Here is a 19,131-nt window from a genome sequence, read left to right as displayed (position 1 = left end):
TGTGCAGGATGAATAGTATAAAGATCAGTAGAATAACTATGTATACATGTAATTACAGTAGGCCTATGTACATTTGTAAATAAATAGAAAACTATGGGTGAGAGGGATAAATTAATTTTATTTAATCGTAAAAGTAAATTGCATTCAATTAAATAGCAATTAAAAATCTTTCCAGTAGGCTTTAATGTCACGCAAAAAGTACAACCAAAGCTGAGCTTGATCAACTAGAACGTCTAAAGAACCAGAACTTGAGTGTAGTTTTTTGCTGGGTCCCAGGCCATGTTGGTCTGAGGGGAAATGAGAAAGCGGACAGTGCTGCTAAGCAAGCCCCAGAATGTCAAATCCCTGCCCCAGACCTTAAACCTATACTGAACTCTTACATCTCAGATAAGTGGCAATCTGAATGGGATTAATGTACCAACAAGCAAGGAATGAGAATTTTGGCACATTTTCATGATCCACTGGGTCGTTATGGGCCACACAAAATACGGTGTTGCTAAAATTACTCCTATTGTGGCTGTTAGAGACATGCGTTCATGGGCCACACAAAATACGGTGTTGCTAAAATTACTCCTATTGTGGCTGTTAGAGACATGCGTTCATGAGTATCCAGCTACATTCAATGAGTTAAGTAAAATACATTCACACACAAAAAAAACCCCATCACTAATGTTGTGGACATTCCTTTATTCTGAGATACATCAATAGGCTCTCAAAACAATCCCAAACAGAAATAAGGTCTTTATAGAGCAAATCCATATAGATTATTTGTCAAATAAACAGTAAAACAGAATTAGGGGATGTTATATATAACATTCACACTCATAGCTCATATTTCTAAAATAAATCAGTGAAAAAGTATCCTGACAAACAAGCAGCATTTTAATACCTTAGTCATATTTCATAATTTCACATTTTTCTCTAGGTTACCTGATAGCCCAGTTTGAGAGGTGCAAGACGCGTGACATTATTTATTTTTGCAGCCAATCACTGCTGTTTTATTTTATTGATTTGATTTTAGTCATAGAAGCTAAATTCGAAGGCAGGCCACAGGTAAAAGCCAACGAACCGCATTCACCCCGCAAGGCAATAGTTGAATAGAGCTTTTGAGGTATTGCCACTGCTCCAACACTGAAAGGCACTGTTAGAATGCTTGGATCAAGCCAGGTTCAGCATAGCGTATGTCACTGTCTGCTCACGTTGGTGACCGGACCAGGGCAAGCACACTTTCGCAGTTCCCGCCGGAAATGCAGTCTAGTTTGTATTACAATTCAAAACTAAAAAAGACAACATCACTGTATCTTTTGGAGCTTCCTGTATGCAGTTTGCGTTAGGCTGATCTACCCATTTCTACATCCAGCCTCCTCCTAATATGTCATAAACTACACTTACCCCAAACACAACTACAAAGAAAAAAACTGAAGCTAAATATGCATGGGGTAAATTAACAGGCAAAATAGTGGTTTTAATATGAATAAAATAAAGCAATACATAAATAGGCTACACATTCTGGCTACAAAACGTGCGATTTTTTTTCCTGTTTTCTTCTGTTTCTTCAGTATGTTTGTTAAGATAATTCCACAAGGAGATGCTGCTTGTAGCCTCGTCTAATGTCAGTATTTTGGATGGCTGCTAGGCTATGTGCAGTTTTAACAAACAGTTCATAACGATCTTGGATAATTTCCAGTTTGTTTCCAGTTGTTGTTCTTAAGGCTACTGAAGACACTACCAGACCACAGTCACCTTTCCATTGTTATTACTGACAAAGCTTCGAGCTTAACCCTTGTAAGGTGTTCATATTTTTGTTACTCAGTCAATGTTCCCGGGTCTGGTGGACCCATCACATTATTAGGCTTTTATATCAATACAGCCAAAACAATTTATGTAAAAACACTTAATAGATGTTTACTTCTCAACCAATGATATAGACATTTATGATTTATATTTGCCATTTACCCCAGTGAGATCACATTTATGATTATATGATTTTCTTTTTTTATGTGAGAAAATGAGGAAATTCAATTATTAAAAAAAAAGTTTAAAAAAATAGAAACAAGATGTTTGATCTTTATTGGTGCTTATTTCTTAGAACTTTAGAACAGGTGAACGTACTTGAAATGTAGCAATGTAACAAATTAACCTTTGTGTGAGAATAGCAGGTGCAGAAAGACAACACAGACACAGACACACACACAGCAGGCTCAGTTAGGAGGAGGACACAGTTAAGGTACATAGCACCTACAATTATTACACTCGGGTCCAGTAGACGCTGACACCTCCTATGTAATAGTTACAGTATGTGTGTGGTGTGTGTGTGTGTGTGGGGGGGGGGGGTTATTTTGTATGTCCTTCACCGAAAACGAGCCAAGGCCTTTGAGTTAGAAGAAATAATAAATAGCATAATTTTTTTTTTTAGCAAACATTGAAAACGGGTCCCACAGACCCGAACACTTTACTTCAATTTATGATGGTTAATGCACACAATTGTGGTTGGGCTACCATGGGCTAATTTAATGTGACTAACTGATTCATATTTGTCAAATGTGTATCTATATTCTCGATAGGGAGTCAACCAAACCAATTAAAGGGGCAAGAGCACTCTGTTGTTACCATGTTTACATTGTGCTCTATGCCCTGCCTGCTTTGCCAAAGTCACGATCTCGCTAAGTACCGTCTATTGAACAGAGATCAGCCAATAGCAGATCAGAACCAGCACAAGCTCTCAAACAGCTGAATGCAGCTGCCTATAGGGACACCCGAGAGAGAGATGAGTGGATGACACGTTAACTGCAGTCTGATTAGCTACTAACAATACGTTAAAATGAATCGCCGCTTTAGAAAAAAAAAAATCTTGTGATCTTGGGCTGGCGGGAACATGTCCGCCTTAATTATATCGGCACAACGGCCCTGGCTCAGGCTAGCTGAGCAAGTTACAGAACAGCCAGCCGAAACCAGGAAGTATTCTGTCTGTATTATGTAACACTGTAGCCTTCGTGCTATTGTTCCTGTCTCAGTGGCAGCAGCTAAACCATACAATGTGAAAGTTTCCCATCCCAACACATGGAGAGGGCTTTCTTCCTGTCTGTAATCTGGACTTTACTTACGTCTGTTTACTTGGGTAAGTGATTCATCAAAAGGAATAAAACCATGCTGATTTAGTGGGACATTTTTGTTGCTATACCTTCCAGACAGTAATTTCTCTGTCTGACTCTTTTACTACTTGTCTCTTATCAGGAAATTCTTCTGAGACTCACTCTCTCCAGTACTTATACACTCTGACCCTTGATCAAGCTGGAAGGACCCACTTTGTTTCAGTGGGAATCCTTGATGGGGTTCCGATTGACCGCTATGACAGCGAGAGCCAGAGGGATGTGCCTATGGTGGACTGGATGAGATGACCAGGGCCTGTTCTCCGCCATGATGAACGATACTTTCAGTCATAGCAGTGGTACTTAGTCTCTCAGTAGGCATCGAAATTCTTTTAAAAACAAGTGCTTTATTTATATTGTTCTCTATAATTAAATGTCTTATTAAATGTTCACCTTCACTACCAGGAGAGCTGCACACTTTTCAATCCATGTGTGAATGTGGTTTTGCTCCAGGGCGCACCTGGGGAGGCATTCGTAAAGGCTTCTACATACCTGACGCACCCGACCGGTAGCGCGACAATGTGACGTCAAAATGACGTAGATCTCTCTGGCGCGCCAGGGTTTTGGCCGTGTAGCGCGAGGTAGCGCACCACTCATTTTTTTTCAGACGAGCGCGACAAGGCGGAAACAGGAAGATGGACTAGTTCGAGGGCAAGCGAGTTGCAGTGTTTTGTTACAGTCGTGAATTTTTAATAGTTTGCTGGATAAGTTAACAAAGTTACCAGTGAGAGTTGCAACACATGGAATTAAGAGGAAAGAATAGAAACTATTTATTTTCAAACAAAGGATATCTATTAAGGCCTGAACAAAATCTCTTTCCACTTCAGGAAATTACACAAACTCAGCCAGCTGCTAGCTAGCTAGCTAGCTAACTAAACTGTTTAAATTATTAAAATTTCCCTCGGGATGACTAAAGTACCTATCTATATATCCATCTATCTATCTATCTATCTACCTGTGCACACACCTTGGAAACTACATGATAATGATGATGGTAGTTGTGAATAGTAGCAACCAAAGTCTGAAGTACCATCACAGAGGCTAGCTACTGGTGTTTCTTACTGCAGCTTCTTCTGCTGTGTAAGTAGTTAATGTTAGTCTTTTCACAACAGCGACACCTCTGTTCAGGAGAATATTGCAACTAGTGTTGCGCCCACCACGCGCGAGTATAAATGGTTACGGCGCTTCTGTGACGTCACATTGTCGCGCTACTGGTCGGGTGCGTCGAGTATGTGGGACGTTTAACCATAGACATAATATACATAGACGCCGCATTGGCTGCTGGAAACAAGAAATGCGGCCGCCATCTTGGACCTGTCATACTCCTCATTGCGTTGCAGCAGAAAACACAAGATGACAGCACTGTGCAGCATGTTCCTGCTCAAATCGGCGGACCATACTCGGGGGGATTTACTTTTCACAAGTAAGATTTAACATTACCGTACTATTGGTTGTATTTTGTATTTTCGAACAATGTGGCCTGTATCATAGCTACATGTATGACCTTTGCAGCAAAAAAAACCGCGTGAAAATCTGTTCGGTATTCAGTGAGATATGATTAATTAAGTGTGCTGACAGCTCATTGCACCGGCCAAACAGATTACACTGAGTGGAGTGGATGACCGGTCCAAGATGGCGGCTCCAAATCTCGTCAGCGCTAGTAGGGAGCAGCGGTCGATACGGCGTCTATGTATATTATGTCTATGCGTTTAACGCTCACAATGGCCAGGCTTTCCTGACTTTTGACCCAGAGTCTCAGGGCTGGCAGGCAGTGGCACCCTCTAGTGACCAGGCAGCAGCAGTGCGAGTGAAGAGGCAGTGGGAACGCTGGGAGCTGTGGACCAGGAATGTTAAGGTGTATGTGGATCAGCTCTGTCCACAATGCCTTCACAGCTTCTTGGAGTATGGGAAGAAAGCTTTTGAGAAAAAATGTGAGGAAAAACTAATATGTAAATCTGTACTTAAATTTAGGCTTTGTTTAGTATGTGCAGTTGGTATTAAGGGCCATTTTACCGAATTCATGCAAGTTCAGAGTTTGAAACATCTTGGAAAAAGTGTGTTTTGTTCCCCAAACTTTTCATTTGCATGCATTGTATAACATCTAAGGTGCACAAACATAGTTTGTTTTATACGTTTTTGGAATATTTTCCCACAAAATTTGTCACCGAAACCAAAACAAAATAAATAAATATTAAAATAAGAAGGTTTATCAGAATCAGCTTTATTGGCCAGGTTTGCATAAACAAACAAGGAATTTGACTCCGGTTAATCTTTGCTCTTAAAGTACAACACTCACTTAACACTTAAAAATAAAAAACAAAAAACATAAAAAGAATAAAAACAGAACAGTAAGAATAGAATGAAGGGCAGTAGAATATGCGAATTGTCCAGGCGGTCGGGGGGGGGGTTGTGGGCTCACACGTGCATATTGTTATACACAGAAACATACCCGCACACAGGAGGCCACCTGCCTCGCTACCGGTTATTACCCCCATGGGGCAAGAGTCCGGTGGGTCCGTGGTGAGAGGCATGAGCCAGTCCCAGAACACATGCTCCTGGGAGGCGAGGAGCTTCCTAATGGAGATGGAACTTTCCAGACCCGTTTGACTTTGAGGCACTTGGGGGAAGAGGAGTACACGTGTCAAGTGGACCATAGTAGCCAGGAGACACCGATGATGAGGACTTTAGGTAAGACAAAAAACAAAAACAAAAAACAATGACAAACTGTATGTGTATGTGCAGCCTGCATGTGTGTGTGTGTGTGTGTGTGTGTGTGTGTGTGTGTGTGTGTGTGTGTGTGTGTGCGTGCGTGCATGCCTGCCATCAGTTCTCTCTCAGCTTTTCTATGAGACTGTTTGGATGCTGTGGGGGATATCTGAAATATACAGCAAATACATATGTAAACATTAACATGCATATGTTCAACCCACAGAAAAGCCAAGGACCAGGATGTTTCTGCTGTCTCCTGCTCTCAGCGTGGTCTTGATTATTGTTATGGTGGTCGTAGCCAAACGGATATATGAAAGATGCCACCATCAGGACGAAACAGATTTACCACAGGAGACAAGATTGTAACTCTCCATTAAAGGTGCTCTAAGCGATGCTGGGCAACGTCACTTCTGTTGACTTTCAAACAAAACAGAGAGCTAGCTCGCTACTTCCTCCCCCTCCCTCCCATGCTGCTCCTGTGCAATTAAAACTCTCCTAAACGTGCATCTCATCTGTGATTTGCTGGAACAGTTTGTTATGTTTTAATGGGCTAGGTTTGCCCAGGTTGTTTTTGTTGCCGTTCTTGGAGCCTGGGCTGTCCACAGAGATTGTGCTTTTCTACAGTGTATTCAGGACACAGACAGCTAGCGGTTGGTTAGGTGCTGTTTGCAGTAAGTGACATAAAATGTTTTAACGTGTGGCATCGCTTAGAGCACCTTTAAAGGAATGGCTGGCTACAACCAGGAAAGATTGCAGATATTTGATCTCAACAGCCAAACAAATAGCCCCCAGTGTCCCATGGGTGTGATCATGACATACACTCATGGTCATAATTGCCATCCAAATTGTGTGGTTGAAATGTAAAATCAACAGTGACAACACTTGCATGCTGCAACGCATTAGCAGTCAGTCACCTAATAATAATGCACTCCCTATCTGTAGAATATGGGCAAGGCAGTGCAAAAAACAATCCAGTAGAGGGCAGTAGAGAATGTTATAAATGTTATAACAGATCAACTCTCTCTCGATTGAGTCTGTGGCTCTGTGTCTATATAGATATGATTAGAAATATTTACACAAGAACTGTTGTTTTTTTTATTATATAAACTTTTGAATGCTAGGGTACTGGCTAACAAGAGAACATGTGCCGTCTGTATCACCAGTATTTGTATTCACTGTGCTATGTCACGGCAAAATGGACACACACTGAGGTAGGCCAAAACATTTGTGACCTTAATGCTAATAAAACAGAAAAAAATAAATACAACTTTTGGAGTGTAGGCCCTCTTTATACTTTTGTGGTAGAAATGGTGCCTAAAGTAGAGAAAGTAGAAAAACACTGGGTCGGTGAGGATATGAGTGAATGCACTTTGTGTATGGACCTGCGGCTCCTGGGTTGACAAATAGGTGGGGCAGAGTCTGATGATCAAGTAGTTGAATTACAACAAGTAGAATTACCATAGTTCCAGGTCACCGGCAGCTGGACGCACACTAAGGGACCTTGTATGGACCTTGTCTGATAAAATGTATTTTTTGACTCACAAGACTTCCCCAACACTGACAAATGGATAGATAGATAGATAGATAGATAGATAGATAGATAGATAGATACTTTATTGATCCCTAGGGGAAATTCAAAATGGGGAAATAAGTTCTATCCTACATACTGCAAAATAAATCCATTAACCTCATGACATGATAATGATATGTATCAGTATATCACTAATAGGAAAACCGTAAAAACCCTGATGTACTGTATTGTGGCAAACATCTTGCATAGAAACTTGCTTTCTTTCTTTTAAGCTAAATACAAAAATAGATTCTGTATTTTACACTCAATGGAATGGAGAAAACTACGACACTGTCACACACAAAAAGCAAACTATTCATTTGACTGATGTAGTTCACACACAAAACCACACAAAAACACAAACCATTCATTATTGTTTTCTTGCAGCAAGTTTCCCATTGGAGTCTCTGTGGAACCCTTGACTCGTACAGCACTCCAGCTGAGACATTTCACAACATGTTATCGCTAATTGCATTACAGACTGCTATCATTCTCTCAGCAAAGCAAGCAAATACAGCATCATACACACTGCTATCATTCTTTCAGCAAAGCAAGCAAATACAGCATCATTTGATTACAGTAACGAGCGATTCCTCTACTTTTGATTGGCCACCTATTGACATAACACCTTTAGACTCAAAGGCGAAGCAGCAGCACAATACAGCAGTAGCACAAACAGGACCAGGCTTGTTCAACGCAATGACGGGCGTTATCTGCCTGCTGAAGGCCCTATGATGTTCAACGCAGTGTCAGGCCTGATCTGCCAGCTGAAGGCCTTATATGTTTCAACGTCCCCCAGACTGTAGTGATTAGGTCCAATCTAAGGTTAAAGCAAAGACCTATCTTTTGATCTCCATTTAACAATGCCTTTTTGTTCCTCTGTGACATGGAAGAGGTTTTTTTTTTTTTTTGCTGAAACCAATTCTCGTGACCTCTATAGACAGGCAGCCTCTCTTTTTCTCTTGCTTTCTCTCTCTCTCTCTCTCTCTCTCTCTGAATCTGTCCTGTTGTTGCCCAATAGACAGCCAGTCACTCTGGCACCAGTTTCTTGTCAGAACACACTGTGCCAGTCACATACAAGTTCCTTCATGCAGGGAGATTTTGTCGAATCACAAAGGCCAATCTGACTATATGCCTAGTCATAGCAACAGCAAAGGCGTGGGTTCTGATCCCTGCTGATAAATGGGATTTGATTTCATCATAGCTTACGGGTTCTGAAATTTGATTATATATATTATTTTTTTTCAAAAAGATCATGATTGCAGTGGCATTTAATCATGCACTAATTAGACTCTGTTTAACGTTTTGAATGAGTAGATGTCTCTGATGCAGTGGAAAAGAAACCTATTTTGCGGAGGTAACACTGCAACGTCAAGATACACTCCACTGGAGATGCAAAGAGTTCACAACCTGAAATTCTGTCCCAGTTAAAGCCTCCACACATGGAATGCTGGCAAAGCTGCCCTCCGTGCCCTGTGCTGATAATTTCATATCTCCATCAGTAGGTTCTCCCAACTATGTACAGCCAAGCATCACTGTGTCTCTCCATCCATTCACCCCATCATACAGCATGAGCCACTATTAAAGCAGCTCTCAGGGTCCACCTGCAGTTGAGAAGTGCAATTGTCTATTACCACTGTACGGCATGACAAACATGCGTCTCTGTAACAAACTACAGTATTAACATAAGAGGGGCATTTACTGCAGTCTGTAGAGAGAGAGCTCTGAAATCCTGCAAGTATCTATTTGTCTATGCATAGCAGCTCTTTCCCATTTCGATTTTTTGCAGGAGATTCAAATGGAATGCAGATAGTCAATTTGTCTTTTTTGCCACTCAGTGAGTGATTGTATCCAGTGACTTACAGATACTGTTCATGTACACAACATATTTAAGAGTCAGGTTGAGTCGAGCTGCATATACAGGTCTGAATTGGTCCCTGAACTCCTGTGTATATTTGCACACATTTAAGTGCATGTGAGACACATCTGAACACTACTATTGAGGACTTGGATATATAAACGCCAGCTTGTTGTTCAAGGTGTTAGCAGCTTACGTTGTATGTACAGCTGGTAGAATTCTATGTGGAAAACTACATTGGTATTTTTTTTCTTACTTTTTAAAATGTAGTTTGTTTTTGGAATGCAGAGTAAAGCAACACTGAGTTTACTGAAAGCACTTTATAAATGTAACTTCTTAATTTTGTTATTTTTATTATTATTATTAGTAGTAGTAGTAGTAGTAGTAGTTAGTAGTTGCACTGCTGTAGTAGTGGTAGTAGTAGTAGTTGTTTTCTTCTCTACCTTTGAACTGTAACACTATAAGGAACTGTTTAGACATGTGGACTATTCAGAGAATTTGTTTCCTGGTTAATTTCAGCATTTTAAATGGAGTCACATAAAGCAAATGGGAGTGCATTTTATTTTGTATTTATTTACTTTGGGGGGTGTCCAACTACATATGCAGTTGTGTGTATCGGTGTATGTGTATGTACTGTACAGGGGTGTGTTTGTGATTTTCAGGAACTCCTGTCCTTGTCTGTTTTTGCAAAGCCCAAGGCTGTTTTGATGCTGTTGCTCTATTGAAAAGCTGTTCCAGTGCTGTGTTGTCAGAGGACTCTGAACCTCCACGCTGGCCACTGACAATGAGGAGGTGTGTCGGCTGATGTGTGTAATCATGATGACTTGTTTGAAGTACTGTAAAGGGGGAAACAGCGTAATGTCCTTGAGCTACCAGACAGCCATAAACAGAAGGCTGTTATAAAGGCCGAACCTTTTTCTATAGCACCCTGATTACATAAGATAAAATAGAATAGTTTAGATTGGTCTAAACTGGGTATCAATTCACTTTGACAAAATGCTGAATGATAATACAGTGTGTGTAGCTGTGTAGCTGCTGAGTCGTCAATGACTAGTTTTGCTCTTTGTGTTTTTGTCTGTGTGTTTATCTTTTTCTGACAACTTTGTTCGCACTGGAGCATTCATTGAGCTGAACAGCATCCACACCTCCCAGCCTATCCGTTTGGAGGTTTGGAGAGAAATTGGTCACAATCTGACAGTACAGTACACATGATTCGGACATTTGGCTTTTCCTCACACACTTGAAGGCAATATGAGAAGTGTTTTTCTTTACTTTGGCCTTCAGTTGTCTTGATCCACATCCACATAAAACATTCAGCTCTTTCCACCAAGCCAGTGCTTTGTATTAGAGGTTTCTATTTGTTCTTCTGATGAGCATGTCAGGCTTGTGCAAAGTTCCAGATTTGAATTGAAACTGGTGCTTAATTTCCAATTCAATTCTTGAATTTCACTTGCATTTCAATTAAGGTAGCAAACAGAAGCAGAATTGCTATTCGAATTGTGCACAAGCCTGGAGCATGGAGCTGACTAACATTTTACAACTTCTACAGGCACAACCAGCAGTGAAATTGAACTTGAATTACTGCATTAAACTCTTACCAAATCATTTTCAGCAGTGCAGCAAACACATCTTTCTTGAGCAAAGGCTTTAAATGCAGTTGTTTACTCAATTTCAAAAGAAAATACACATTCCTGGGTTCTTGGTGATTCAGAAAGGGATGTCAATGGGATCCTTTCAAGGCGGACATGCATGCATACCAAATTCAAACAGAGTTAACAGATTTGTCTGGATTCACCTAGGCTAATTATTTTAAGCATATGCCAACTGATCGTTGTATCTTTGGGGATCACATTTTCCCCTTTCTATAAGCTCTTTCTTATTCTTTTCTAATTCAGCATAGCAACATGTAACTGAATATCAGGAATGATGGGGTAAATATACATAAAAAGGAGAATTATCATCAACTTAGTCAAGTCAATATTATTATTCAGATGTCATACCTATTTTTGCATTAATCGCATCATAGAGAATTATTTACTTGCCTGAACGGACGCCTCCTCTGACCACACTGTGTTGAGGAACTCATGAGGTGAACAAAAGCCTCCTCTGACCACACTGTGTTGAGGAACTCATGAGGTGAACAAAAGCCTCCTCTGACCACACTGTGTTGAGGAACTCATGAGGTGAGCGGAAGCAGGAGCCCATATAACCTGAACCCCCTCATCACATATTCAGATGCCTGGTTTGTATATGTTTATGATTAGGCTTATTTTTCTGTTAAATTCTGTTTAGTCTATTACTAATATTGGTATATCCCCGAGCGCCGCTGTTTAGTTTATTATTAATATTGGTATATCCCCGAGCGCCGCTGTTTAGTCTATTACTAATATTGGCATATACATTTAATTAGCCCATATGACTTTAAAAACTTAGGCGAGTATTTGGTAAAACTGGCTTGATTTTTGGAAATTAGGTTTCCAAAAAAAAGTGTACAGATTAATAAATGGGTGAATGAAAAGTGGTACGTAAAAAGTGAATGAACGACTGAAAGCAATTTTGCTAAATGTCATTTGAAAATTGTTAGGCTACACTGGATCATCAACTTACTGTATTATTCATATATGTAGTGGACAAATAATGTTCGTTTTCAAATAACATCTAAACATACAATGTGATCTTCGAATCTGATTTATTATTATTTTCTACTTAGCACATATTATTGAACAACAACAAAATCCACTGCAACCTCAGTTTTATCCCTGGAAGCAAAAACATATTTGGTATCACTAGATATCTATCCTTACGTGACCCAGGCATCTAGGGATAGTCATTTGAGACATGGCTTCATGCCCAGTGTGCAGTAACACACACAAAGATACTCCTACACTCACAGATAACAGTTAAAAGTTCAGTATCACAGAGTATCATGCAAATCAGCACAGTTTAAGGATGAGGTCATAGCTAAAAGAAGTGTGAGCATCACTTCAGCATAGGCCAACTACTTTATTGCTAAATATCTTTGACGTTAACCAGTCTCTTGTTTAACCCAATTATTGATATACAGTGCTGAAAGGTTTGCTGATCAAATATAATTATTGATATACAGTGCTGACAGGTTTGCTGATCAAATATAATTATATTTTAGAGAGTGTGTTGTATATGTGTATTCCATATTATTTGATATCTATATTCTTTCATATTCTAGTCTTTGATATGTGAACTCTCCCATTGGAGGTCAGGCTTTTCCACTCATGAGGTCACTTGAGGGCTAATGGCTCACAGGTTTGAACTTTGTCTGTCCAATCTCAATTCCCAACTCATGTCACATGACACGTGGAGCAGGAAGTATAGTCACCACTATGACAACACGGCAGTGACTGCTGGACTTTGAATTATCTGCCCCGACGGAAGACTTGTATATAACGTGGTGATTGAAAAGAAGCTGTACTCATCTGATACGCTAGATCTACCCTCACTGAGAGCTTGCAACTCAGGTAAGGCTATATGAAATTACTTTTTGTATGTCCATTAAAAAATCAGGTTTTTTACACATTTGAAAGGGGAATGTATATAAAATAACCAGTGTCACTGATTACCTTTTAAAGGAATAACGTAAAGATGAAGGTGTTCCTGGTCCTCGCCATAGCTGTCTTTACAGGTAATGTCCTTCACCAGAACTAACTTTTTAGTTAAGTTAAGCAAAAGTTAATTGCTTTATTGACCATTACTTTGAATACTATAAGCAAGCTAAATCTAGTGACGTTGGAGGGCAAACAAAATTGTTTTCCTACTTTAAGACTTTGCCACCACAGATTTGACAGTATTGGAATGTGAAATGCCACACCTTGTGGGGCTTCCAGTATCTCTGAATAACACATGTGTTTCAATATTGTTGCATTCAGGTTGCAATGCCAACCTCTTCTATGCTGATGAGCCCAAACCACAACTGGAGCAGCTGACAGATGCATTCTGGGACTATGTTGCCCAGGCAACTCGCACAGCAGAGGACACAATTCAGATGATCAGAAAGTCTCAGCTGGGCCAGGATGTTAGGTAAGTCAAGACATAAAAGTCAAATGAGAACAACACAACTCCAATTAGAAAAGGCATTTTGTTTCTTACTTGAGTTTGTTGTGCCTCTTTACTAGTGCTAGACTCACAGAGAGTGCCAACGTGGCCAGCCAGTATGCCGTCACCCTCCAGAATCAGATGACCCCTCTGGCTCAAGAGCTCATGACCAAGATCACCCAGGAGGCTGAGGTTCTGAGAGAGCGTCTGGGGCAAGATTTGACCACCGTCAAGGGGAAACTGGAGCCTTACACAGAGGACATGAGGGCCCAGGTTCTGCAGAGGGTTGGGGAGCTCAAGGCTGCCGTGGCTCCCTATGCTGAGTCTCTTGACTCCGAGTCCCTGAAGACCACCCTGCTCCAGAAGAGTGAGGAGCTGAAGGGGAGTCTGGAGCAGAGTGTGAAGGAGCTGCAGTCCCAGCTGGGCCCCTACACCGAGGAGCTCAGGCAGAAGGTGGACCAGCACCTGCAGGACTTCCAGACCAACGTGGCCCTCTTGGCTGCCGACCTCCAGACCCAGCTGGCCCAGAGAGCCCAGATGGTTCAGCAGAACCTGGCACCCTACGCGGAAGACCTGAAAGGCAAGCTGGACCCCTACGCCCAGGACCTGAAAGCCCAGCTCACCTCCCTGTATGAGTCCTTCACCAAGACCAGCTAAATACTCCACATTAATGGCACTGAAGACATTGTGACTCCAACTATCCATTTTATCAGTTGTACCTTCTGTATTTGTACATCTTTTGCTGTTCAGAAAGACTACACAAGATGAGCAAGAACAAATCTAAGCTGCTATTAATTGTATATATACTTGTTTTCCTATAAGGCTGAAGATATGTCACTTTTAAGATGCTTAATTTATTAACAAAATAAAATGTTTACATTCTTGACATGCATCCAGATGGTTTGTATTAGACCTAAACCGGCTAGCCTTTGCTATAATGCAGTCACATTTGTTGAAATATTGTCAAAGGAGGGGCTTGGGGATGTTTTAATCAAAACAATGAAATCTAAATATGTGTCACAGTCAGCTACAGATATAGTTTGCAGCAAAACCTAGAGTACCAATCTAACCAAAATGGACATGTGAGTGGGTTGAACTACTACTGAATAATACAATTCTATTTATTTAACACATTGGAACTCTAAAGGGCATCATTTAAACTCATAAAATAAGTTATTTGGCTATCTGAGAGGAACAACAATGAAGATGATGAACAGAGTCGTGATCCAAAACATTGGATCTGCTTTTTTTAAGATAGGAATGTGACATTTTTTATGATGGTTGATAATGTTGAACTCAATTTCAATAGACCCTTTCAAGAGAGTTCCATTATCAGCATCATAGTTGGCCCCATAAGGCTTCCTTTTCAACATTCCATATGTTATCTTAATGCAGAGGAAGTAGATTGGGGCCCAAATAGAATGTTCAAGCATTGTTTTTGTTTACCTTGTTGAAAGGGTCTATAGGCTATTCCAATAGGCCACTATGTTTATTCATATCCCACGTAATAGCAGAGGCAGACAACACAGTAGTGACATGCAGGATCATGTAGTCCCATCTGTGTCTCCAGCACTTTCAAACCAAAAGGGAAAGGGGCCCACTCTAGTGGGATCTGCAGCAGGACCTCACATGTTTTTGTTACACCACTTGGTCACAAAAAAAGTGGTTTATAGGAACCAATTGTTAGGTTCCAGCGGGGATATAATATGATCGATGTAACAATGAATAGCCCTTTTAGAGGAAGGAAAAAAAGATTCCGGCTCAAAAAAGGTGTGTCCATCTGCCTGGCGCTGGCCCAAGAGATCTGAAATTTCAGCAGCTTCAATAGGACCCTAGTGCTGAACTTGGAGCAACACCTGCAACTAGACCCTATCTTCCACCAGATCAAATTTTCAACCAGCATTATTGTGAAAATCGATTCAAGACAAGACAAGATTTTAGCAGAATGAGAATAAACTTAGAGAAACAAAATACTTTTAATACTTCCTAGGAGCTCAAATGCATTCATGTTTGAACCAGGAATACTCACAGATTATTGTGAAAGTATTTTAGAGGAGAGTTGTACTGCTTGTTTAACATTAACATCTTAAAGCTGCAGTTGGCAAGATTTTTTTGATCATATTCACTGAAACCAACACTACAGTATGCTCCGACAGAACAACATAAATCAGCCGGTTTGAGAAAAAAACCCGCACTTCTACCTCCACTTAGAGCCTGTTATTTGTTTTGCAAAAATCCACAGCTCCCGGTTCTTCTGGTTCAATCAGAGCAGGGCTGTGTGAGATCACAGTCTGGTGCAGTCTGGTGTGCACTGATGAGCACAAACTCGATGAGAGGGTGCTTGGTGGTAATGGGGGGAGGGGCATGAGAGTTGTAAACATTCAAAATTTTGGCCAAGTGTGTCAAAAAAATACCCATTCTTCTCTGTTAAATTGCTCCGGAACTATTCGTTGCAACAAGATAAAACCTTTCACGGACTCGGTCAAGACCAGGGACGGACTAGGACTAAAAAAGGTCCTGGACTTTCTTCCAAATAGGCCCACCATACAACACACACACACAACCTTGCTGTCTCACATATTTTGCCAGTCAAGGTATCACATTAAAAAATAAGACATATAATACTTGTGGGCCTCTGAAATGCAAGGGGGTTCGGGGGCATGCTTCCTTGAGAAGAAAATGTTGGAAAATAACCCCTTAACTGATGGCTTCTGGTGAATTACATGGAAACGAATTGATAAATTGACTTAAAAATATCTTACATACATTGATAGCATATTACAATACAGCCTACAGAAACATACACAGGTTATTATATTCAACTACAGCAATTTTAAGCAAATCTGTTGGGAGGTTGATCTTATCACACTCACACAACATGACATTTACTGAGGGTAGAAAAAAATCTTGTAGCCTAAACAAAGCAACACTGTCAGGCCTTTGTATTACAGTACCTCTATTCTGTAGGCAAGGCAGGGGTAGCTCACAGTAAAAAAAAAAACCTTGTAACGTGTAAATGATCTGTTTACACGTTATATTCTTGTTTTTGTATTCACTATTATTTGTTTAGGAATAAAAAGGCCTTCTGCCTTCATGCAGAAAGGGTTGGATTTTAATTAAAACGGGACTATTGTGAGACTGTTGTTCTGCTAATGCTTGATAGCAGAATCCAAAAAAAATTGGATACGCAACGTGTATTTACCTGAAGCAGTTTAGGACCGGTATTGATGCCCAAGCTCTTACAGTCGTGTTTTGTCAATGTTTTATGAATATGTACAAATTTGTTGAATGGGGAAAAAAATTGTTAAATGTCGCTGTTCTCCTGCTGTTTTCTTTCACAAGATCTTCCATGAAGACATTCACCACTATTCTGCACGCACAGAATTCTATTCTAGCTTTAGAAGCGCAAGTAGGCTATCCTAGGCTATTATGAGCAAGACTGAACCATAGAGAGGGGTGAAATATATGAATATTTTGGTTCCAAAACTCTATAAATCCATTTTTGCCTATTGCTGTCCGTCCCCCTGCCCGGATTCCTGGCCCGCGCAGCCTAACGACCCACTACTTGCCCTATGACGACTCCTAATCCCCTTGGACAATTAATTTCCTACACTGGACTATTTTAACTTTCTGACACTAAATAAGATTAATGCATTGTCATATTGGATATGTAACCATCCCACCTCTTTGTGACATACACCTCAGGTGGCTTTAAACACCATATTCTTTTCTCTACACCTAACTAACTTACTCATTTATCATTTATCACAGACCTTTCTCTTCTGTACTGTGTCATCAATGTCCCTGATCCCGTGGCATCAAGGAAGCAAAAAAGGAATACACCCACAAGATAACCACCCACTTCAAAGACAGCAGGAACGCACAAAGCCTATGGCAGGGCATTCAGGCCCTCACGGACTACAAGCCCGCGCCACAGAGCTGTGAGAGCAACATCCCTCTGCTCAACAACCTGAACCGCTTCTTTGCTCGCTTTGAAGCACAAAACAGCACCTGCCCACAGAAGACCAATCCCCCTCTACATGAGCAGCCCCTGTGCCTCTCTGCCGACAGCGTGAAGAGGACACTTGCTGCTATCAACACCCGTAAGGCAACAGGTCCAGACAACATACCAGGTCGTGCGCTGAAGGACTGCACAGGGGAGCTTAAGGATGTCTTCACAGACATCTTTAACACTTCCCTGAAGCAAGCCATCGTCCCATCATGTTTCAAAGCTGCCACCATCATACCTGTGCCGAAGAAAACTGCTCCATCCTGCTTCAATGACTACCGCCCTGTGGCACTGACACCCATCATCATGAAGTGCTTTGAGCGGCTTGTCATGTCACATATCAAATCCATTCTCCCCCCCACCCTGGACCCCTTCCAGTTTGCATACCGAGCCAAGCGGTCTACAGAGGATGCAATCTGCTCTGCCCTCCACCCAGCCCTCACCCACCTGGAAAAAAGAGACTCATATGTGAGATTGCTGTTTATAGACTTCAGTTCTGCATTCAACACCATAATACCACAACAACTCATCTGCAAACTTGACAAACTGGGACTCAGTATCTACCTCTGCAACTGGCTACTGGACATCCTCTGTCAGAGGCCTCAAGTAGTACGTGTTGGCAACAATACCTCAAGCAGCATCACACTGAGCACAGGGGCCCCCCAAGGCTGCGTGCTCAGTCCGCTGCTCTTCACCCTGCTGACGCATGACTGCACTGCAACCTACAGCAACAATCACATAGTGAAATTTGCTGACGACACAACTCTGGTGGGTCTCATCACCAAGGGCGACGAGACTCAATACAGGTTGGAGGTCGACCATCTGACCCACGTGGTGCAGGGACAACAACCTCCTGCTGAACGTCAGCAAGACCAAAGAGATTGTTGTTGACTTCCGGAGAGGTCACACCCAACACCTGCCACTGACCATCGACGGTGCTGTGGTGGAGAGAGCGAGCAGCACCAAATTCCTGGGGGTGCACATCAGCGAAGACCTCTCCTGGACCACCAACACTGCATCACTGGCGAAGAGAGCTCAGCGCCGCCTGTACTTCCTGCGGAAACTCAGGCAAGCAAGTGCTCCACCAGCCATCATGACCACATTCTACCGAGGCACCATTGAGAGCATCCTCTCCAGCTGTATCGCTGTGTGGGGCGGAAGCTGCACTGAATACAACAGGAAAGCCCTGCAGCGCATAGTGAACACAGCTGGAAGGATTATTGGTGCTTCACTCCCCTCCCTGAAGGACATTTACACCACCCACCTCAACCGCAAGGCGACCAAAATTGTGAGTGATGCAAGTCACCCCGCTCACAATCTGTTCGATCTACTGCCCTCTGGGAAGAGGTACAGAAGCCTGCGCTCCCGCACTACCAGACTCACCAACAGCTTCATACACCAAGCTGTAAGGATGCTGAACTCTCTCCCTCCTCTCCCCCCTCCACCCTCAGCTACATAACATCCTGGACATTGGACCCACAATGGCCGCGTGCACTACTCCACTTGCACACTTGTACACTTTACAACTTGTTGTTGTTGTCCTGAAAACACAACACTTCTGCTGCTCTTACATAACTTGCACCACTATGTCACTTTCTTTCTTACTTAGGTCAAACAGAACTACCCAAGCCTTTTATTGGCCTGACTTTGCACTAGTATTTTATTGACTGTCTATGCACAATTTCAACCAAATTTTGCTGCTCTTATTTTTTTCATTATTATATGTGCCCTCTTATTTACTTACTTTTTTGTTTACTTGAATGTTATG

At 41.5% G+C, this 19,131-nt stretch overlaps 1 protein-coding gene and 3 long non-coding RNA genes across 4 annotated transcripts in view; 2 read left to right on the top strand and 2 right to left on the bottom strand.

Moving 5' to 3' along the window:
• LOC121720293 overlaps positions 1 to 19,131 on the bottom strand; it is a 189,560-nt gene that overhangs the window by 83,467 nt on the left and 86,962 nt on the right. The window lies entirely within an intron of this gene.
• LOC121720300 lies at positions 3,393 to 3,615 on the top strand. The gene is made up of 2 exons (XR_006034486.1): positions 3,393 to 3,448; positions 3,555 to 3,615. It is a non-coding gene; the product is annotated as an uncharacterized LOC121720300 (long non-coding RNA).
• On the bottom strand, positions 8,285 to 18,793 carry LOC121720321. The gene is made up of 3 exons (XR_006034513.1): positions 18,784 to 18,793; positions 18,358 to 18,362; positions 8,285 to 8,421 (listed from the first exon to the last, which is right to left on the bottom strand). It is a non-coding gene; the product is annotated as an uncharacterized LOC121720321 (long non-coding RNA).
• LOC121720249 (apolipoprotein A-I-like) lies at positions 11,330 to 14,238 on the top strand. Its single transcript, XM_042106242.1, has 4 exons — positions 11,330 to 12,780; positions 12,892 to 12,944; positions 13,189 to 13,339; positions 13,435 to 14,238. Exons 2-4 carry the CDS (start codon positions 12,905 to 12,907, stop codon positions 14,009 to 14,011), a joined length of 768 nt encoding a protein of 255 aa, XP_041962176.1. The 5' UTR covers positions 11,330 to 12,780; positions 12,892 to 12,904; the 3' UTR covers positions 14,012 to 14,238.

This window comes from Alosa sapidissima, chromosome 10 (assembly GCF_018492685.1).
Source record: "Alosa sapidissima isolate fAloSap1 chromosome 10, fAloSap1.pri, whole genome shotgun sequence".
NCBI lineage: Eukaryota > Metazoa > Chordata > Actinopteri > Clupeiformes > Clupeidae > Alosa > Alosa sapidissima.
This window is presented reverse-complemented; position numbering and strand designations above follow the sequence as displayed.